This window comes from Silurus meridionalis, chromosome 15 (genome assembly GCF_014805685.1).
Source record: "Silurus meridionalis isolate SWU-2019-XX chromosome 15, ASM1480568v1, whole genome shotgun sequence".
Taxonomy (NCBI): Eukaryota; Metazoa; Chordata; class Actinopteri; order Siluriformes; family Siluridae; genus Silurus; species Silurus meridionalis.
Window position 1 is genome coordinate 1,419,631 of NC_060898.1, and position 23,112 is coordinate 1,442,742.

Sequence of the window (23,112 nt, forward strand, 5' to 3'; positions counted from 1 at the left end):
GAGTCATTTTCCTTTGATTCATCCCAAGAGCTCATTAAACCAAAAGAACACGTCCAATTTACATTTAAAACAGCCTCATTATCATGGCACGGGGGGGTAAAGGGGGCGTGAGGGTGGTGGGATCGGGGTGAATAATGAGTAAAAGGTCATGTTTTGAATAAATCTGAATGGATTTTGGATTTTAATTGGAGTCTACAGTAGGTGTGGATAAAAGAGCGGATGTGATTCATTTAGCCACACACTCGTAATCGCTAACATGTTAAACTGTGATTTTTTTTTACAAAGGTCTTTATAGATAATAAATAATGGGGTTAAATCCAAAGGTCATAAATTCAGCATAGAATTGGAAGAAATGCTGATAATCAAACTCCATTTCTTAGCTTTAAACATGGCTGTCCTGAACTTCCCACATTCTCGACTTCCAATTTATTCGCTTACCACATGAAGGGCTTATCAAAAATGACTAAGAAACTCTGAAAAATTCTGTAATTAATATTAACAGTCTACGACAATGGCTCAGGACCTCAGTTTGCATTTGATCACCATCACCGCACACCTTAACAACGATGGCAGTGTTGAGGACGAGGGTGGGTTCCTTTTGAGTCTGGTTCCTCTCAAGGTTTCTTCCTCATGCCATCTCTGGGAGTTTGTCCTTTTCCAAAAGTCGCCACTCGCTCACTCATTGGGGATAAAGCTGCTGTTTTGGAGACGCTCTGATCCAGTCGTCTAGACGTTACAATTAGTCAAACTCTCAAATCCCTACGCACATTTTTCCTGCTTTTAACACGTCAACTTTGAGGACAAAACATTAATTTGCTGCTTAATAAATAAATCCACCCACTAACAGGTGCCATGATGAAGATCATCAGTGTTCTTCACTTCACCGCTCAGATTGTTATGATGTCATAATGTTATGCCTGATGGCTATACACAGTTAGCACTGTGATTTTATATCTAATTAATTGCAACCTAATTGCAACATACTTCTATTATTTAAGATTGGGTGTGTAACTAAAAAAACTATTACTTCTGTAGACATTTTTGTACAAATAACAAATAATGTTAAGTTTAATAGATTCAAATGAACAAGTTTAGTACTGACCACGCCCCAGAACAAGTTTAGTACTGACCACGCCCCAATCAGCCACTGCAGCCTCTGCACCTGATTCACATTCACTCTCACGCTCATTAGTTACTGAATTGTACTTTAGAAACCTTTCATTCCTGTCTTCATCTCACCCACTCTTCATCTTCCCATGGATGTAGTGGGACGTATATTGATGCCTCAATGACGTGCCAATATATTACAATTCTAACGTTTCATATCCGAGTGTAAAAAAAGTGACATGGACAAGTCAAGAAAGGAAGCCTTCAGTTCCAGGGTCAAAGGAAGTGTTTATTTTCAACCACATACACATATTTAATTTATACATAGATTACCTTTCGAATGTGGAGCGCTAACAGCGCTTTGTGTTTTTTTTTCCCGCGTGTTCCATGATTTTTATGATCTAAATGCCACAATTTTTTTTTTGTCCCCTTTATAAGTTTGTATATTAATTCGATTTTAACAAGAAAATGAAAAAATGCATTTAGATTCATCCTTATGACAAATCTGAACAGCAAATAGTCAGAAAGAGAGAAAAAGATTTTCTCCAAGAAATTAGATCACGTGAGAGTTGTTACGTTCCCAGAACAACCGCACACGTACGTTGTGATTAGTGCTGTCTGTATTGCTGTGTTGCTTGTTGACCTCCATTTCATTCCCCCGTTTTTTTTTTTTTATTATTTTTTCTTCATGTCGCTGACACTCTGTTTGGTGCACAGTATAAACTAACAAAAATTTATTGGATCAGAAATTAATCCAGAAAATGAATCCTTCACCAGTAAACACATCAGAAAAATCAGAAAAATTTAAATGGTATTTTTGTGTTTTTTTAATGCGATTTTTTAATTTAAGTGACATTTGAACAGGAAAAACGAGTTACACTTTATATTATATACATAATTCAACAGAATTCTGTAAACTGTGTCCACACTGAAAATATATACACTTCTAAATGTTTGCGCACGGTTACGAACAGACCACATCAACGCATCATTGAGACGTCTCATTTTTCCAACCAGATGTTGTTCTTCCCCAAACTGTAACCACAATTTTAAAGGTAATTAAAGTTACATGATTGTATAAGATGCCTTTTGCTGCAGGAGCATTAAAAAATTCCCTTTAACTAGGAGAACCAAAAACCTGCTCCAGCATGGCAATGCTCCTGTGCACAAAGCCAGCTCCATGAAGATCTGCTTTTCATGTTTTGGAAGTGTGTGGAAGATCTCCTGCGATAGAGTTATTGAGCATCTTTAGGATAAATGTGATCACACCCTAATTCTACATCTTGCCAGAAAAGAGAAAATGGCACTAAATGTGGAATGGGATGTTCTAAAAGAAGCACATACCAATCTGATGGCCAGGTGTAAACACACGTTTGCCTTTATAGCGCATATGTAACTTTATAGCGAGATACATGTAGTGAGTCGACTCACAAATACAAGCTGCAAATATACTGAAATTGATTTACTGAATCAAACTGAAGCGATTTGGTTTGGTTTCATTAGAACGTTTTGATCGCAAGTCAAACAACGAGCTTAAAGAGTCGACTTTTATTCTGTAAATCAAATAACCTGACTCATGTTTTATACGTAATTCCTCGAGATTTATTGCTGTAATCTGTGTGTAACTGTGCAAATGCGCTCTGCAGGAGGATTACCTGCTTTCAATTGGACAGATTATTAATATAAAGTGTGACTGGTTTATTTTTTTTTGCTTTGTTCAACTGTAATATTTATCAGTCTTAACAAATGCGTTGCAAAATCATATACGTTTTAATGTAAAAGCACTGAAACACCAAACAAAGTTCTGAAAATGTCTATACAGCGCAGCACTAACGTCTGAGGGAAAGAACCCAGAATTGTGTACTTGAAAATAAATCAATCAGGACCATGATTCCATTAGATGGTTTTTCCGGGTTAAATAAAAAACTTCCAGATAAACATGTTCGGCGCATTAAGGTACAACTAAAGCCAATTGTTTCTCCTGTGTATCTGTAAAAATCTCAGCTCTCAATTCAGGATTGATCAGGCGTTTCTTTTAAATGAATATAAAGCAGCATAAATGAAATAAAAGAGAAAAAAAAACACATTTTATGATGTTAATCACGATACTGTTTTAGATTTCTGGAGACATTTCTGAGGAAAAAAAAAGTCCAGACCAAACATCGTCCAATACACGCTAACATACAAATGGGGACAAAATCCAAGGAATAAATAAATCTCAGATTTTAGCTTTAAGGTTTCTCACACACGATACATATTTCTTTTTCAAATTTTACAGGATGTTCACATATATTTCGAAATTCGACACAGAATCATAATTGTGGCACCAGTTTTGAAGAGATTAAAAAAAAAAAAAAGAGAGAGAAAAGAAAAATATCAGAATCAACCCTGTTTCTGACCTTGATATTTATGTGTGTGTGTGTGTGTGTGTGTGTGTGTGTGTGTGTGTGTGTATATACAGCTCATGTTTCGGAAAATAGATTGTAAAAAATACATGGCAGCGGCGCACCACATCCGTCTCGTCCTGATCTTATGAATCGAAGCAAAATACACGGTGGAACAACTTACTTCTAGTTACAATTGAAATATGAACGCTACTATATGTTGTGTGTGTGTGTGTGTGTGTGTGTGTGTGTGTGTGTGTGTGTGTGTGTGTGTGTGTGTGTGTGTGTGTGTGTGTGTGCGTATGCGCATGCACCCTGTTGTAAAAGTGTTTTATTAATAGCCTGGAGACCCCCCTGACCCCCTCACAGTGTGATCATATTCACGTCGTTGTGTTTTTCTATTTGCGGAAAGAGCGAAAATGTCGGCACTCAAGTATCAGAGTCTGTTTCGGATATCAGTCTTTACATCAAAAATAAAATAAAAATGATTTGTTATGCAAATATAAAAATTGTGATTGTGTGAATGGTGTTGGAGAGGTAATTCTGTAATTACAGTCAATGTGTACCAGAGGTGCCATTTATCTGTTGAAAATCAATTGAGGAATATTATGTTTGGTTGGCCACACACACACACACACACACACACACACACACACACACACACACACTCACAGAGTGGCAGGAAGAAGAAAAGGATATAATAACAAATAATACATTTCTTAGGGATTCCTCAGGGTTTGCTGTCGAGCCCTATTCAAATTTTGAAATGTTAAAGTCCCAAACTTTTCAACCCAAAAAATAATAAAGAAAGAAAACCTAAAACATGTCTTGTTAAGGTACATGGGTCAGGGCAGGTCAACCGTAGTGGCCTTTCCGGGTAAAATAACATGGTAAAATGGGTTTAATAGATAGTAAGTTAAAAGTTAAAGCCTAGGTATATACGCAATGTGACTCTTTTTAAAAAAGTAAACATTCTGCATACACAGTACTGAGAAGAAAATATTAAAAAAAAGAATTGAATGATTATTGTAGGTGTTCCTCAGGGTTTAGTGTTAAGGCCAGAACAAATTTATGGACCCTCTACCTGGTTACATCCCCACGTCATAAAAATAATGCCTAGCCATGACTTAGTAATGAGCAAGAAGCAGATAATTGTTTGTGTATACTGTGTGGCCAAAAGTATTGGGACAAATGTAGAGCAAACTCCAAACTGAAATTTAGAGGCACTCAATTGCACAGGACATCTTTATACAGTATGTGGACCCAAACCTGTTCCAGCATGACGATGCCCTGTGCACAAAGCCAGCTCCATGAGGATCTGCTATACATGGGTTGGACTGAAAGATCTCCTACTGTAGAGCTCTAACCCTCTTGTACACCTACAGGATTAATGTAAATGCTAAATCAAGGTCATAACCTAATCATCTTGTTTTTTCATGGTATTAAGTAATAGCTACAAAATAATCTCATTTACTCATGCTGCAAAGTAGTATTTATGATTTATTGATTTCATTTATTCACAGTTTGGAATCCTGTCCATGACTTCATTATCTTTTTTCCATAATAAATCAAGGCCATGACCTAATTATCACATTTATCTCATTTCTTCACGTTGCATGATTTATTCATCTTATTCCCTTTATTTACTATATCAAGGTCATGGCCTGATTAAATCACTCCCTCGTGGTAGTCATGGTTACGACCTCCAGTAATTATCTCATCCAATCAAGTTGTTATGTAGTAGCCATTAATTATTTATTTCATTCCCTTTATTTACTATATCAAGGTCATGGCCTAATCATCTCATTTATTCATGGTTCTAAATCATCTTATTCCCATACTTTAGTACGTCTTGGCTACTATTTACAGTAATTGTAAATTCCTGATTATCCTGATTATCTCAGTCCTTCATGGTACAACCCTCCAGTAAGATAATTATCTCTTTCAATATTTTTTAGTATATCATGGTTTATTATCTTTTTTCCTTATGTTCCTCTGTAATGGTTGTGATTCGTCAATCTCACAAGTTTACTCAATTCCGGCTACGACGTAATTATCGCGTTCCTTTGCATTACAAAGCCATTGACTTAGATTACATCTGATTTCCATTACTGTAAGTCCTGGCCAGGCTTTATTTCAGCTGAGTACAGATATCACCAGCAGGTCCTGTACAGAATGCAGGTTCACCATGTGATACAGTGACGTTACATGTAAAACAGGAATCAGAAATGTCTCGAATCACTTTAACATTCGGTAAGCAAACAAAAAAAATATATATCTATAAATATATGCGTTTCATTCCTTTATTGAATGATTCGGTACACAGGTCAAATCAGACAAGTACAGGTACAAAACCAAAAATTATATGATCCATCGTTTACTGTGTACTTCATTTATTATTCGAATAAGGCTTATCATTAACCTAAAACCAAAAGATAAAACATCAGGCGCGTGAGTAAAGGAGGTCGAGGTTTCATTTACAATACGTTATTTAGAAATGCAACAATTATATGTCAGGGTTCATTCGTTTTTTTTCGTTTTTTTTTTTTTCAAAGGACGGGGGAGGGGGCGGAGGGTGTGTTTTTTTCGTGATCTGGTGATTATGTGCATACTTTAGACAAAGAGGTTAGAAGAAGGAAGAGACCCGACAAACCAGGCACCGCCAGCGTACGACAACTCGGAAATTACCTGCAATGTTCAAATTGTGACAAAGCCACTGCCTGTGCAACCTCGCGCAAACTTCCTCCAGGCTTCACTGCGTCAATGATTTTTGGATAAATAAGAGGAAACTGCATTATTTCAAAGGCACTAACCGAATTCAGGCAAACGCATGCGTTTAATAACTAAAAGCTCACTTTATTTCCTCGCTTTAGGTAGTAAGTCCATTTGGATTCCATTCAGACAAAACAAAACATAAAGTTGGACGGATGTGGGGCGGGAACGCAAAAACCAGGATTAGAATCAAATGCACAACAATGAGGTATCGTCGACACACAGCTGAAAAAAACAAAACATCCCGTTCCTGAACATGCAAAGAAAAACGGCCGTGAGTGAACCGACCCGAGGTTTCGGAGGTCAGGGAACGACATGCAAAGCAGCAACCGTGGATGTGTTTCGATCTCAGCGCATGCTCGTCGTGAGCTCGAGACGCGCTCTGAGGAGTGAAGAATTAATTAGAATGGAGAGTCGGGGCTGCCTGGGCGACGCTTTCACCCTGAGAACCTTCAAAAAAACATCCTAAGGGGAAAGAAAACAGGGAGACGATTTTAGGCGGAAAGCGAGTTCACTGTAGTGCGCGCGCATTTCGCTGAAGTTTAATTGCCTTTCCTGAATCATTTATACGATGCATTTACAACAGAAACGGTTCTGAAGTTACTGCATCGACTCACTGGTGAAAAACTGAACCCGAGTGAATAAATGGAGGTCGGTGTAGAAACTGCAATCCTCACAAACCCTGATGGACGTTTACGTGTAACGGTATTTGTTCCCTTGCAATGGCTTCCGGCAGAACCCAAAGCTCCACACCTTCCTGTCAGCTTCCAGCAGACTTTTTTTTTTCGATTTATTATGTGGTATACAAATATACTGGGTTATGTCTATTTTTTTGTTCTTGTTTTTATTCTCCAGTCATGCAAGAAGACTACAGGCAAGGGCAACTAAAGGTCAAAGCGATGATGTGGCAAGGTGCGCAAGACAACTCCCGATACTGGCCGTCAGTCCCATTCATGCCTTGCAGCTGTACAGAATTACATATATACAAGAAATCGGGGGGGGGGGCATATTAAGGTCAAGAAACATATTTAGGGTACATTTGGCATGTTCAAAAGATCTGAAAAAAAAAAGTTGGGGAAACGATATTTCTCTACCGTATTATTGAAATGTGAGAAAGATGAAAGCCCACCTTGCCACATCTACTGAAGGAGCACAGAAAGCTTGCGGTTTATTCGGGATCATCCAGGGAAACGTGTTCACGTACACTTCACAGACACGCCTCGTTAAGCATTATTACATTATTGGGGGTCGTCGGGGGTCATCAGATGCCGTATGAAGGGGATATAAAGCAAAGCAACTAGTGAGGGATTCATAAATATACACATACATCAGCATCCATTTTTTTTCCATTTGCTTAGTTTGCTTTGAACAATAATGCAGGCTTTATTCGTTTATTTATTTATTCGTTTATCGACCGATTCCGTTACTCCTAAATTTATCGTTTAACAGGATCCAATCCGAGGATTACAGTGCTTTTTTTTTAATTTGCAGAGCAGTGGATCAGATCGGCGTCAGGTGTCGGATAGACGTGTATTATTTTGTATTTTTTGGAGTGAACTCATTTGGGATCACCTCCTGAAGAAGGCGGGGTTGCGCAGGCAGGCGGTTAGTCACCTGCAGCAGCCGAGCGGCCCGGCCGAGGTCTCCAGGCTGCTGTCCGTGTCGGAGGCCAGGGTCTGGTCGGTGCTCATTGACGAGATGTCGTTGACGGACGAGGATGGAGGGAGGCTTTCGCTGCTGTTCACGGCTGCACCTGTGCTACGGGGAAGGAGCGGAGAGAAGGAAATGGTTATAGCATTAATTATAAAAAAAAAAGAGCAGAGAATCATGAGGTGGTGGAGGGAAGACGGGGTTGGGTTTCATGGTGTTTCACTTTTCCGCACAAATGTGGTTAATGTTTTGTGATGAAATGAACATTTGTTTTGAGTAGGTTAGTTAGCATGCACTTCTCCTGAAACCTGCATCATGTGGCAGGAAAGTGTCGTCTGCGCTGATCTTCCCCTCCTGTCCCCAGAAACACTTTTAACATCATATGAAGGTTGTGGCATCATGCAAAAGGAGCTACATACATATATTTCCAATTTTTACAAACGTATATATGCTAATTCGCTGGAACTGTAACGAGGTCTCACAAATGAGGATGAGGTTCCCTTTTGAGTCTGGTTCCTCTCAAGGTTTCTTCCTCATAACATCTAAGGGAGTTTTTCCTGCCACAGTCACCATGGCTGTTCATCAGGGATAAATACACACCATTCACCTTCACTGTTGATTTCTGTAAAGCTGCTTTGGGACAATGTCTGTTGTGAAAAGCCCAATAGAAATAAACTTGACTTGACTTGACTTGACTTGACTTGACTATACTTTCCTGAAGGCTGCAGGGTCAAACTTGAGAGTAAAAACATTTGCTCAGCAAACTAAACTAAAAAAAGATGCTGCATAAGATGGAAGAGGAAAAACACGTGACTGGGTGACGTGTCTCATGACACATCGTGTTTCCTCACAAATGATCTGAGCATTATTTGTGATCAAATGAACATTTTTTTAATACTTGTTGTCTGCCTGAGTTAGTTTGACCAGCATGGACTTCTTCCCCGTGGCATCTGCACTGTTCTGCACACGAGATCACAGAAACCCACGTGGGATTTGCTACTAAATAAATATTCTGTAAACGCCCCAATTTGCTCGAACTGTAACGAGGCCTCGCAATATGATCCTAAAAAGCTTCAGGGCTGCAGATGTACGGACATTTCCAAAAGTGTAAAACTCGATGATGTGATGAACGACTGATACAAACTGTTTTTATGTCTGATATTTAATTTTAATCCTGATTTTATAAGGAAGGGAAGACTTATGGTCAGGTGACGTGTCTCTACATGCGTTTTAATTGTTGTGATAAACAAGTGCGGCATCAAAAACCTTTTGATCTGTAGTATAAAAAAAGACATGGAAATTCATATTCATATTTATCTTATGACAGATGAATATGAATATGAATTTCCTTGTCTTGTATCTCTTGACAATCTGTTTAAGAGCGAACAGATTGACTCATCCTGGATCCCCTCGATCACTAAAATGGAGCTTCCTGAGGAGGCACTGAGACACTAGATGGAGCTGATGGACTGTTAGATTGCAGCATGTGTGTGTTTCGTGAATCGTGTGTTTAGCGTTAAAAACTGTATTAAAAATCGTTTTGTTATTGAAACAAAATGAAGGAGCTGCTAAACGCTGCTACGCAGGTGGGACTTCCTGTTTGTTCTCTTTGATCATTAATTCTGAATTTAACATTTAAATTCAAATGAGATTTTATCAGTTTATTATTAATAGTACAGTATTTGGTATCAATAGTTTAATATTATATTTAATAGTAATAATAAATTAGTGTTAAATGGATACTGAATTCTTTCTTCTGATTAGCTGGAGGATGTTGATGAATTGTCTAGAACAGCAGCACGAGTCTGAATTCTTTCTACTGATTGGCTGGAGGATGTTGATTAATTGTCTAGAACAGCAGCACGAGTCTGAATTCTTTCTTCTGATTGGCTGGAGGATGTTGATTAATTGTCTAGAACAGCAGCACGAGTCTGAATTCTTTCTTCTGATTGGCTGGAGGATGTTGATTAATTGTCTAGAACAGCAGCACGAGTGGCTGCAAGTCGCAGGTTTTTCTGCATATTAATTCACTCATCATACAAATACGTCAGCGTTTCTAAACAAACGAACAAATAAATGCGGACCTACAAACGAATGGCAAAACAATAAACTGTAAAATAACGAATTAATAAATCAATCAATAAATAAACGTTTGAAATAAATAAATGTGAATAAATAAAGAAATTAATTAATAAATTGAGATTTTAAAAAAATCAATCAATCACAAAAATATACTTAATAACATACTTTGGATGAAGTATAAACTCCACATAACCAGCCTGAAGATCCATGAGGTTTCTGTGGTGGGTTTAAGAACCATGATTTGGACTAAAGTTTTCTACAGAGGCTCAGGATTACAGCTGCCATGAACCATCCTGCATTCATGTGTCCATCAGTGAACAGACGAGAACCTCAACACTGATGGAACTGTAACGAATGGACTTTAGGTGTTAAGGATGAGGTTCCCTGGTTCCTCTCGAGGTTTCTTCCCTCAGCATCATCACCTCGTTTATTAGGGATACGTTTATGAAGCTTAATTGCAGTTAATTTATTTCTGTAAAGCTGCTTTGGGACAATGTTCACTGTTAAGCACTACACAAATAAACACTGAAATGAATTGAGGTGAATAAATGCGCCTGGTTTTACTCCACATTTCTGGTGAACTCAGGAAGGCGTGTGGAGAACGTGCACGAGCGGAACACAACATAAATCTGCGGTTTATGAGTCCTGCGCCGTGAGGGACACGCTGATGCAGCTCACAAGGATATCAACATGGAATTTATGAGAGGCTTCAGTTTCAGCTGTGTGCTTCAGGATCGTTACGCAGACGCCGGGGAATCATCAGGGGCAACACTCGAGGCAGAACCGACACCAGAGGGGATCCAGAAGATCATTTAGCCTCGGTGCCGTCAGAGCCTCAAGCGACCGTGTTTGTGAAACCGACACAGTAAACGAAACGCTGAGACAGGAGAATTTTCCAGCCATGTGCGGTTCTTCTCAAAAACCTCACACTGCACCACACTGCCTGAGATCTTCTAGCACTGCTCACCTGGTCCCACCTTCTCTCAGGGGGAGAGGGAGGTATACATCAAGACTCTTCACTGTTCTGGCACCAAGGTGGTGGAATCAACTTCACCTAGACGTCCGATCAGCTGAGTCACTGACTGTCACCTTCAAGCGATGGGTGAAGACCTTCATCTTCCTAAAACACTTCAACATCTATCACTTTCTCCCTGTTTCTACTGTCTCTGTTTATATTTAACAAGCGTGCTGTAATTCCTCTCAACAGAGTTTTTTGCTGATGTAAATATAAATATTAGGACAATCGGTTAAATGTATGGACATGAGGACCTGAGGAGGAGGAGGATGGGTTCCGTTTTTGAGTCTGGTTCCTCTCAAGGTTTCTTCCTCGCTCAATCGTTGGGGACAAACTGACAATTACCAGGAACAAACTAATTAAAAACGAATTAAATTGTACAGAACATCTTTGGATGCAGCATGAAATTTTCCCTTCGCTTGAAACAGGAGACCTGAAACCTCCATAAAGATCTGCTTTCCATGATCTGGAGTGGAAGATCTCCTGCTATAGAGATCCAACACTATTCAACGTGATAAATGTGAGTGCTGACTGCACCCCAGGCCTCCTCACCTCACCCACATCAGTACCTGACTTTACTAAGTGGCTGAAAAAGCACAAATATCCACAAGATCTAGTGGAACATCTTCCCAGAAGAGTGGAGCTTATTAGAACAGCAAATGGAGACTAAAGGTGCAATGGGATGTTCAGAAAGAAGCTAATGTCCACAAACTTGTCCATAAAGTGTGGATCGATAGACATTTCACTTCCTAAGAGAGAGAGATTTAATTTTTGATAAATTTTTTGCTGTGAGAGAAACGACATGGTCAATCTGAGCCTGAACGCTGCAGTGAAACCACCGGCACACCGGAGCTGTCGAGCTGCAATGCGTCTGCTCGCCTCAGCACAAGCACCATCCATCTGCTTAATTAAAGGTGGGGTGATGGGGGATTGAGGGAGTGAGACAGGCAGTGAGACCCATACTGAAGATACTGATGGTGGATTTTAAAGAAAGGAAGATGAAATTGTTATGTGCCTGTACAGCCTCCGTATTGTGACAGAGAGAGTGAGAACGAGGACGGATGTAAAGTCTATCTGAGCTGAACAATGAGACACCAAATATCTTCTTTTCCTGCAGCACTGCAGCCGTTTGGAAAGCAGCCAAGAAATAATGCATCCTGCTCAAAACGAAACACCGCCCCCTTCAGGACATGAGAGAAAACGCAGGCTGGTAATTACAATTGACCGAAAATGTGTCCAAAATAAAATGCAGTGCAGATATAAAGTCAAAATAAACTTGTAAAAAAAACACACAAAAAACCCCTAGGGGTCATGAATAAACATGCAAGCAATAATCTAAAATCTAATCTAATCTAATCTAGTCCTAAAAAATTAAAATCCTGAATTTTAATAACAATAAAGTGGAAAATAGAAACCTGTTCATGACAAATGATAGATGAATGAATCAGTGATGTGAAGTTCAGATCCTTTTAGTGATTTTGAATCTTTTTTGGAGTCATTTCGTTCATTTTGATCAGAAATCAAATCAAACGTTACATTTTCAATAAGCAGATCCTCCAACACGTCTACATACACTAACTTCAACTACAGTTCCAATAATGATAACATGACAATGCAGCTGAGGACGAATGAGTAGCTTCATCTCTCATATCTTCTGGTCTGTGTCGTCTTCTGACATGTGACTCCCATAATTATTGTAACAATTATGTCAAGATTCGGACAAAAAAAACCCTCATTGTGTAGCGTCTATGGGAGTCACATGACAAAAGAAGGAACGACTCGGACCAGAGAACTCATGAGAACTCATGAGAACATCTACACCATTCTGTTTCCTGTACACAACCTACAGAGACTTTGTGATGCTTTGAATGTATCACTCTTTGAAACGATTTTTTTTTTCTGAGTCATGTTAAAGGCTCGAACAAAATGAACAAGTGAATGAATGGTCTTGGTTAGTGTGTGTGTGTGTGTGTGTGTGTGTGTGTGTGTGTGTGTGTGTGTGTGTGAGTGAGTGTGTGTGTTCAGTTCACAAGGACATCACATCCACTTCATCATGTACTGTTATGGTGGCGGACATTATGAAACCCTTTTTTTCTCCACGACTTTTCCAAGTGAAATGATAATAAAGAGATCTTGGGTCTGGTTATCCAAGATGGCCGCCTTCATTAACGCCACAGCGATCAGCTACATGGTGAAGTTTTACTCATTGGCACAAAGGACAAGGAGTTCCAGCGTGTCCCAAATCACAAGTGAAGAACTGGATCTGGAGACGTTTGTTAGCTCTGTTAGCCTCATACACTATATAGACAAAAGTTTGTGGACACCTGAGCATAAAATTGGTATCTTCATGAACATTACACATGTAGTCTCCATTTGCTGTGTTTAATAGGGTTGGAGCTCTATAGCAGGAGATCTTCTACATCTTCCAACCAATGGACATTATCATGCTGAAACAGGTTTGGGTCTCCTAGTCGTAGAGACGTTTTTTTTTTTTGCGGAAGAAATACAATTAGCTAAAAAAGGTGTCCCAATACTTTTGTTTATACAGTGTATAAAGTGGAACTGTTGCTCTCCAAGCTGTTCTAGCAAAAATAAACCAATACCTTCTAAACCAATCAGAATGGAGAAGTTCTTTTTGTTGAAGATGCGATCGATAAACCTTCAAATGAGCATTTACTGGCTTGATTTTCTAATAAACACTGATGGATTGGGGAACCACTGGTAGATATTATTTATCAAACATCTAACATGCTTTAGACGGAACAACATCACGGAACGACACCACCTGGTTTCCTACGAGCAGAAAAAACCCTGAGATTTAAACACAAATTTATTTAGTTTATTTCGTTCATTCAGTTAAACGGCGAGTTGGAATAATGGGGTTTAATCTGAACGCAGAAACCGCTGAGAAAGACGGATGGAGGGATGGGATGGACAGGATGGAGAGACGATAAGGAGAACGAGGAGAAGGAGCGTGAGAAGCAGCACTTACAGAGAGCTTAGGCTATGCAGTGAGAGTACCTGAAGGAGAAGGCTGTCCCTTCACCACGCCGTTCTTCGTCCGCTCCTCAAAGTTCATCACTTCTTTATAGATCAGCTCTGGGAGAGGGAAAGAGAAAAAGAGAGAAAGAGAAATACGTGAATGATTTTTTCCAGATTGCAGAATAATCCAGGTTTCCATATCCGGCCTCAGCACTACTGCATATTTATCGTGTATAATTCCAGATGATTCCACACAGACTGAGTGGTGCTGATGTTCTGATCTCTTCTTTAATGCGTTACAGTGCGATTAAAAAGAAAAAGAAAAAAAAGGCAGAGATTTAATCCCGATCTGAAATTCCGGCGTGATTAACCAGATCTCGGAGGGATTACAGGAGCGGATCTGAATCTGGAGCGGATTACGGGGTTTTACCTTTCCACTCGTCGATGGAATGTTCTCTCTCATCCAGCTGCTTGTCATAGATCTGAGGAGGAGGCTGAAGAGAAAGAAAAAAAAAACATGGAGAAGACCACAAGGTCAATGGCGTTTGAAATGACGGTGTGATGCAGCACATATTCATACGATCTCCAATACATACTACACATTTCTTATCTTAAAAAAAATAATAAAGGAGGCGGAGCTTAAATCAAATCTCTAGCAGAGCGCTAGTCACGAAATCAAAGCAGGATTTTATGCTAATAATCAAATCGAAAAAAAAAGTTGTTGATTGTCACGTGATGGTTATTTGTGACCTTGAGAGACACCATGCTTTAACTTTTATACAGTCCATTTACAAAAGATACATTTTTCATATATCATGTGTTGGTTTGAGTCTGTAATAAAGAAGTTCAGACAGACAGAAAAAAAAAAAAAAAAAGGTTAAAAAAAATTATCCTAAATAATGAATAAGAATCTATTGCCCCGCCCACTTGTTTTCTATTGGTTCACAAGACTAAAGCTTGTAAATTCATGGGTCAAAGATCAACTTGGCTCAAAGCAAAAGGAACCGCTACCAGAAGCAGGTAGGACTTTCCATCTTTCCACCCGTGTCCTTATCTGATAAAGTAGATGGTGGTAATCGCAGGGAATTTGGGTTTATTGGTGTAGTTACTGGTGGTGTTTTTTAGAGAATGTTGGTGTTTGATGGTGAGAGCTGGTGTTTGATGATGAATGCTGGTGTTTGATGGTGAGGGCTGGTGTCTGATGGTGAGGGCTGGTGTTTTTATGATGAATGCTGGTGTTTGATGGTGAATAGTGATTTTTAAGGTGAGGGCTGGTGTATGATGGTGAGGGCTGGTGTTTGATGGTGAATGGTGATTTTTTGATGGTGAGGGCTGGTGTTTGATGGTGAGGGCTGGTGTTTTTATGATGAATGCTGGTGTTTGATGGTGAATAGTGATTTTTAAGGTGAGGGCTGGTGTTTGATGGTGAGGGCTGGTGTTTGATGGTGAATGGTGATTTTTGATGGTGAGGGCTGGTGTTTGATGGTGAGGGCTGGTGTTTGATGGTGAATGGTGATTTTTGATGGTGAGGGCTGGTGTTTGATGGTGAGGGCTGGTGTTTGATAGTGAATGGTGATTTTTGATGGTGAGGGCTGGTGTTTTATGATGAATGCTGGTGTTTGATGGTGAGGGCGGTGTTTGATGGTGAATGGTGATTTTTAAGGTGAGGGCTGGTGTTTGATGGTGAGGGCTGGAGTTTGATGGTAAGGGCTGGTGTTTGATGATGAATGGTGGTTTTGATGGTGAGGGCTGGTGTTTGATGGTGAATGGTGATTTTTAAGGTGAGGGCTGGTGTTTGATGGTGAGGGCTGGTGTTTGATGATGAATGGTGGTTTTGATGGTGAGGGCTGGTGTTTGATGGTGAATGGTGGTTTTAATAGGTGAGGGCTGGTGTTTGATGGTGAATGGTGGTGTTTGATGGTGAATGCTGGTGTTTGATGGTGAGAGCTGGTGTTTGATGGTGAGGGCTGGTGTTTAATGGTGAGGGCTGGTGTTTGATGGTGAATGGTGGTTTTGATGGTGAGGGCTGGTGTTTAATGGTGAGGGCTGGTGTTTGATGGTGAATGGTGGTTTTGATGGTGAGAGCTGGTGTTTGATATAGAAGTTTCTTGGAAAATATTGGTTTTGATGGATAATGCTGATGTTTTAATAGATTGTCAGTGTTTGTTGGGGTATTGTCAGAGCTTGATAAGAAATGGTGGTTGTTGATGGTGAACGGTGGTAAATAGTGGTGTTAAATGGAGAAGGTTTTTTTTTTAAGAACTGATGTTTGTTGAAAAACACTGGTTGTTTTTTGATAGTATATAATATTCAGATCAGATTTTGATGATGAATGTAGAAGAAAGAAATTGAGAGTATGAGGCTGAACTTTTGAAATGTTAGCGAGCGTAGGAGAATCAGAGTAGGAGTCTTATATCTCCTGACACGAAGAGTAAAAGGTGCTGGATGATCCATGAAAAATACACAAAAAACAACTCCAGATCACCTTGAATGATGCCAGACGTGTGACCTCGGTTACGCTATGCTGGACAGGAAGACGCTGACATTTATCTTTGGTATGTGTGGGGGTTTTTTCTCCTTTTCAAATGCTTCTGAGCATTTTATATCCATGATCACCATGGCAACCACCCCTAACGTGTCCATGTGAAGAGTATGTAAACGATGGCGGTACTTAAATTCCCACCAGGGGCAGGATTTTCAGAACATATTCACTCTGTTTTGTCGGTTCTTGAATGTTGCCTGTGTCAAAAAATCTGTTGGAGATGAAAGAGGTTTGTGGGTGCAGAGGGAATTTTTGGACCAAAAATATTATTTACCATGGATATCTGAAGATCTTTGGCCTTCATCAGTGAAAGTGTGACAGTGGAGAAGGGGAGAGAAGAGTCAAACAGATGAGTTCAATTCTGTTAGATTTCTATTAACTGTATGTTCATTAAATGTGATGGTACATAAATAATAAAAGCCAGAGTTCACGCGGCGTTCGTTTTTCTACAAGTTACGACACGAAGAAATAAAGAAAAGACGAATCTCTGGCTCGGGTCAAACCCGAGCCGCTCTCCGTCTCCACTTTCCCAGCTTGTTTGCAGTAAAGCTGACTTTCACTGTGACATTTGATTATAGACAACAAAAATTGATTAAAGCAACGTTTGTAATGAAAGAAAAGAATCCTAGCAATCTGTGTGCAAACAACCGAACGCTTATTCGTGCTAATAAGTGTTTCTTCCTTAAAATATAGCTAGATAGTCATGTTTTTTGTGCTGCTGGAATGCGTTGCTAGTTGATGTAAAAATCGTCCCACTGTTCTGTCTTGAGGACGTCGGGTCAAATAACCGAGCTACGCATGACTCCTTGTTTGCCGATCGATAATCCTGAGTGGAAGTGATACTCACCGCCTCCACCTCAGACGGATCGTACCACACGTTGATGTAGGGGTGCTGCAGAGCCTCGTCCACCGATATCCGTTTAGCAGGATCAATGATCAGCATTTTAGAAAGAAGATCCCTGGCCTGACTGGCTGTGGAGACACAGAGAGGAAGAGATGTTAGAGAACACACTATAGGACGTGGTGCTATTGTGGTCCAGCGCATCAATTTACCGTATTTTCTGCATTTTTTTAAACAGGTTCTGGCGCAACAATGGTGAAACAAATCCAATTTATTTTTTGGCTTAATGTGACAGATCAGATGCCAATTATTGAGCGCCAATTATTATACATCCAATGGACTAATAGCCTCGTCTAACACTTATCCTGATTGGTGAACTAGTTTACAAGTTTGTTATGATTATGGAGGCCCAACTATCCAAGCCTGTAGCCCGGAGGTGATCTCCTGCTCTGTCTATACGGAGATCCGGCCCTGAGTGAAGATATATAAATATCTCAAAGGTGCTCCAACAGCAACAAAAAATCCTTCACACACTTTTAAATGAGTAGATGTTTATTTACCTGATTTTGTTTTGTTAGAAAAGTATTTTTACTAACCCTTTATTGTGCCACTTCCTGTATTTCCGAGTGCTTCACACCCACAGACGGTTAACCGCCAACCTCGGGGTCGCACAGACGTACCTTTGAGTTTGTTGTGCTCCGAGTCTGCAGGGAACAGGCAGTCGGGGAACAGCTTGGGGAAGGTCAAGCCGGCGTATTTAGGTCGATTCTCCACGTAGTTCCTCACTGTTGGCTGGAGCTTCTTCATGAACTCGGGCGATGGCGTACCGAGCTGCTCGATCACCTTATTCCACTGATCGATGTCTGAGTAAGATCACGGTTAAGGGGAAAAAGGCAGACGAAAAAAGACCAAAAATCTCTGAACATTAGCTCTTAACTAGACTCATAGCCCTCTGGAAGAAATATTTCAATCATGCATTTATTGTTTTTCACTTTTTATGCCCAGTGCTGCCAGACTTCTGTACCTCCAACAACACATTTCAGGTCTTCTGAGGTAATGATCTGCTCTCTGTGTATCCTGCAGCCTGAAGGATTTGACCTCAAAACCTTTGGAACACACATCCTCAGCATTTCCCTTACAAATACTCTCTAGTCACAATTATGGTTGCAAAGGTTTGGAAAATTCCCAGTAAATTTCTATTGGAACCTTATCTGGGGAATTTGGGAAATATTCTAAGTTGAAAACTTACCAGGAATGTATGGGAATTAATTAGAAAATCGGGGAAATAAACAGTGTCATAAACATAAATACAGATTTTGGTTTAATTGTTAGTATCATTTTGCTTCAATGTACGTATATTATGATGTCAGGGCATGTAGGGGGTGTGGCCTCAGAAACCCAGCAGAGTAGAAATTCAACTGAAATTTAAGTTTCCTGTTATGGGCTCACCTGCAATTATGTAAATTCACCGTTTATTCCTTATTAATTCCTGTTAATTCCATGGAAACTTTCCAGTCTTGAAAATTCCCGGTATTTATTTCTCAAAAATTTTAATATGAACGTCACAGTGGCTGCATTCCAGATCCCCCCGTGAGCATTTTTCCATGACCTTGTGATCACCGGGTCTGGATTTCTTGTGCACCGAATTCAGAATTTGCATAAAAACAGGTGGATGAATGTCCCTGCACTGTTGCCGTAGTTGGGGTAGAAGTGTTCCGTACCATTTATCCTGGGCTTCATCTGCATTGCTAATTTCTTTGGCTCTTTAAGAGAGACCTTTTTGTCGAGTTTTCTGCTCCGACAGTTATTCAGAATCCTTCAGGACTTTCAATATGGAGCAGAGAGAGAAAGAATGAAAGAGTGAGAGGGAGGGGGGGGAGATATAGAGCGAGAGAAGGAGCAGGGAGAGAGAAAATGAACGAGTGAGAGAGAGATTTAGGGAGAAATCCTTCACCTGACATTGCTGCTGTTAAATGGCGGATTTTTTTGGCAAGGTGTGACAAACATGTCTGCTTTACGGAAACACAAAGTGGTGTGTGTGTGTGTGTGTGTGTGTGTGTGTGTGCCCATGCAGATGCCTAGCAACAGAAGGCCAGAATATACGTTGCTAAGAAGAGCGCGGCTGCAGGGAGCTCGGTTCCCCTTGGGGAGTCACATGACTGTTTTTTTTTTCCCCTTCTTTCCCATGATCCCACAGATGACACGGCCATCCGAGAACACATTACCTCATCCTGCCGGAACACTCTCTCTCTCTCTCTCTCTCTCTCTCTGTCCCTTTCTCTAACACGGTCTGGTAAAGACACCACACAAATTGCACTCAACCAGAAAGACGTCATCACCATCGTCTTTCACGTGACGGCTTTCTGACTGTAATTCTGAGCTTTTAATCGACATCGACGTTTTATCTCATGACACAAAATGACGTCTTATTGCCTGCTTCCTGATGTGTAAATTGTAGCTACATCCGTATCTTAATCCATAAAACTACCCGGAACAATCCATAACCGTTTTTATTTCTAGCATAATGCAAATAAATTCTTGATTCGTATTGGTCAAAAGATTTGTAATTAAAATTACAGTTATAAATGATTCAGCTACAAGTTAGCGATAGACAGACAGACAGACAGTATCGTTTATTAGAGCCGCTAGTTAAATTGGTTACATTGTTAACTTTTTTAATTATGTAGCTAATATAAGTTAGTTATTTAAGAAGCACGCGTAGCTAGCATTAATAACCAAACAGCTAGCATCCGTGTATCGTTAATAAGCTGCTATCTCTCTGTAATCGACGGTATTACGATGCGAATAGTGACGAGTCGTTCACGAACGAGTCTTTAATGTGACTCGAGTCGTCTCAAAGAGTGATTCGTTCATGTACCACTGTGTGAGCAAAGCATCGTGAAATCTCCGTAGGTTACTGTATGTACAGGAAACAGAATGGAGATCTGGTCTGAGTCGTTCATTTTTGTCACGTGACTCCCATGGACGCTACACAATGCAATAGATCAGGTTTTCACATTATTGTTACAATAATTATGGGAGTCACGTGACAAAAGAACCAACGACATGCACCAGAAGATATGAGAGATTAAGCTACTTGTTCTGTTTATCATCATTCGTTCCTGCATTGTCATATTATTATTATTATTATTATTATTATTATTATTGGAACTGTAGTTAAAGTTGGTGTATGGAGACGTGTTGAAGGATCAAATTCAATGATCAAAATGAACGAAATGACTCTAAAAAATATTCGTTTTGAGTCACTACCGAGTCACTAAGATAATCCGAGCTTCCATCACTAAATGTGTTCTGGTTAGAGAAGTGAGAAAATGTGCTAAATTGTTACCAGAATAGATCAACTTTACGCCCAAATGTATTGGGACACCTGACTTTTCCAGCCATATGTGGTTCTTCCCCAAACTGCACAAAGTTGGAGGCACACAATTGTACAGGACATCTCTGCATTAAACTTCTACCTTCACTTGAACCAGGAGACACAAACCTGTTCCAGCATGACACAAAGTGCACAAAGCTCCATGAAGATCTGCTTTACTTGAGATGTGGAGGATCTCCTGCTATAGCGCCAACCCTATTGAAGACCTTTGGGATGAATGTGAACACTGACTGCACCCCAGACCTCCACACCTTCTCACCTACATCAGTAAGCACAAATCTCCACATGATCCAGTGAAACATCTTCCCTGAAGAGTGGAGGTTATTGTAAATGTGGAATGGGATGTTTGAGAAGAAGCACACACCAATCTTATGGTCAAGTTTCCATTAAGTGCATGTAGTAAGAAGTTCTTTATAAAAGGTTTGGCAATTTGCTAAATGTAGGAAAGATTAGCCAGGAGGTCTGTCATTACCTACTCATGCTTAATCGCTGCTTATTAGTAACGTTTTTGAGTGCGTTTGAAGGATACGATCAGTGCCTGGGAACAGCACACTTCCTCTTATCAACTCTCCAAAGATACAGCCTACAGACCACATGTCCACTACATCACACACACACACACACACACACACACACACACACACACACACACACACAGATTGACTAGCGTGCATGTCAGACCCACTCACAAATGACGACCTGATCTGACTGAAAAGTGGCTCGCTAACACACGCTACTGCTAATCACACGCTACTGCTAATCACACGCTACTGCTAATCACACGCTACTGCTAATCACACAACTACTGCCATAAACAGTGCTGAAGCTGAGTTCAGGCGAAAAGTCAGTCACGTCTCGTACTCGTTTGTAGCCAGAAAAGTCACACACACACACACACACACACACACACACACACACACACACACACACTTAATGCTGCATTACGTCGTATTGCCCCTGCAATTACCCAATCACGCAGGGTCATAATTAGCACGTTTCGCCCGGCGGTGGGCTACACTACACGAGCGGTCTGACGTGAAAATAATAAATAAACAGCAGAAATAATCAGCAAGTGGGTCGTCTGGATTCCGTCTGCTACTACGAGGACTGACTTTATTAATCAAATCACAGGCTGAAAAAAGGAGGGGAAAAAAAACACAATGCAAACCAGCAACAACATCAGTGTCACGTCAATCTTATTGTCAGTGAAATGTGGGCAGTGTACATAACACCTGATTGTGCTGGGGTGGGGGATGGGGGGCACGACGTGAGGTGTATGAAATTAAATAATGCTGACTGTACATTTTATATAGTGTTCTTGTATATAGATAGATGGATGAATGGATGAATGGATAAATGGATGGGTGGATGGATAGATGGGTGGATGGATGGATAGGTGGATGAATGGATAGATTAATGAATGGTTCAGTGGATGAATGGATGGATAGATGGATGGCTGGATGGATGGATGGATGGCTGGATGGATGAATGGATTGGTGGATGGATGGATGGATGGATGGATGGGTGGATGGATGGATGGATGGATAGATTAGTGGATTGATGAATGGATTGGTGGATGGATGGATGGATGGATGGGTGGATGGATGGATGGATGGATGGATAGATGGATGGATTAATTAGTGGATGGATGAATGAATTGGTGGATGGATGAATGGATTGGTGGATGGATTGGTAGATGGATGGATGGGATGGGTGGATAGATGGATTGGATTGGTGGATAAATGGATGGATGGATGGATGGATGGATGGATGGATGGAGACAGGAGTTGCAGTAATCTAACACACTCGTAATTCACTCCTAACACACACAGTGACATGTTTTATTGATTGTCCTTAAATGAATATCCTTTGACACTGACTCACTCTACACACTCTTCTCTCTTCTGTGTGTGATGGTCTGATTGTGCTCTAACCACAGAATGATGTTAGAGAATTAGGATTTGAATAAACTGTTGGTCTTTTGGTAGCTGATGAAAGATAAGAACAAGAGCCAAAGGTTTTACAGCATGAAGCCGATGATACACGAAGTCTACTAATAAACTGCTGCTAATGAAGTCAGTAGGCTGAAGTGCGTCTGGAGTTAATTTCAGAGTTAATAAATTAATCTGATCAAATGAATTTAATGAGGCAGTAACGAGTCAGTCAGAGGCAGTACACACATGTACTATAAAGATGCATCAAAGCAACTAAGTAATTAATAAGCTCCACTCCTTTGGGAAGATGTTTTACTAGTTTTTTGTGGAGATTTGTGTGATTTTAATAATAGGGTTGGAGCTCTATAGCAGGAGATCTTCAACTCCAACTCATGTAAAGCACATC

General features: G+C 40.2%; 1 protein-coding gene across 9 annotated transcripts in view; it reads right to left on the reverse strand.

Moving 5' to 3' along the window:
- Nucleotides 1-1,375: 1,375 nt before the first annotated feature.
- mapk10 (mitogen-activated protein kinase 10) overlaps nucleotides 1,376-23,112 on the reverse strand; it is a 49,451-nt gene continuing 27,714 nt past the window's right edge. For 3 of the 9 annotated variants that reach the window (XM_046867616.1, XM_046867621.1, XM_046867620.1), the window contains exons 9-14: nucleotides 18,056-18,238; nucleotides 17,382-17,506; nucleotides 16,809-16,832; nucleotides 14,423-14,486; nucleotides 14,032-14,109; nucleotides 1,376-8,016 (exon numbers count right to left, since the gene is read on the reverse strand). In XM_046867616.1, the coding sequence (XP_046723572.1) occupies nucleotides 7,874-8,016; nucleotides 14,032-14,109; nucleotides 14,423-14,486; nucleotides 16,809-16,832; nucleotides 17,382-17,506; nucleotides 18,056-18,238 (617 nt within the window). In that variant the 3' untranslated portion in view covers nucleotides 1,376-7,873. Of the gene's footprint in view, nucleotides 8,022-14,002; nucleotides 14,110-14,422; nucleotides 14,487-16,808; nucleotides 16,833-17,381; nucleotides 17,507-18,055; nucleotides 18,239-21,301; nucleotides 21,374-23,112 lie in introns of all 9 variants that reach the window. The other 6 variants (XM_046867617.1, XM_046867619.1, XM_046867622.1 and 3 more) reach the window with 6 other exon arrangements.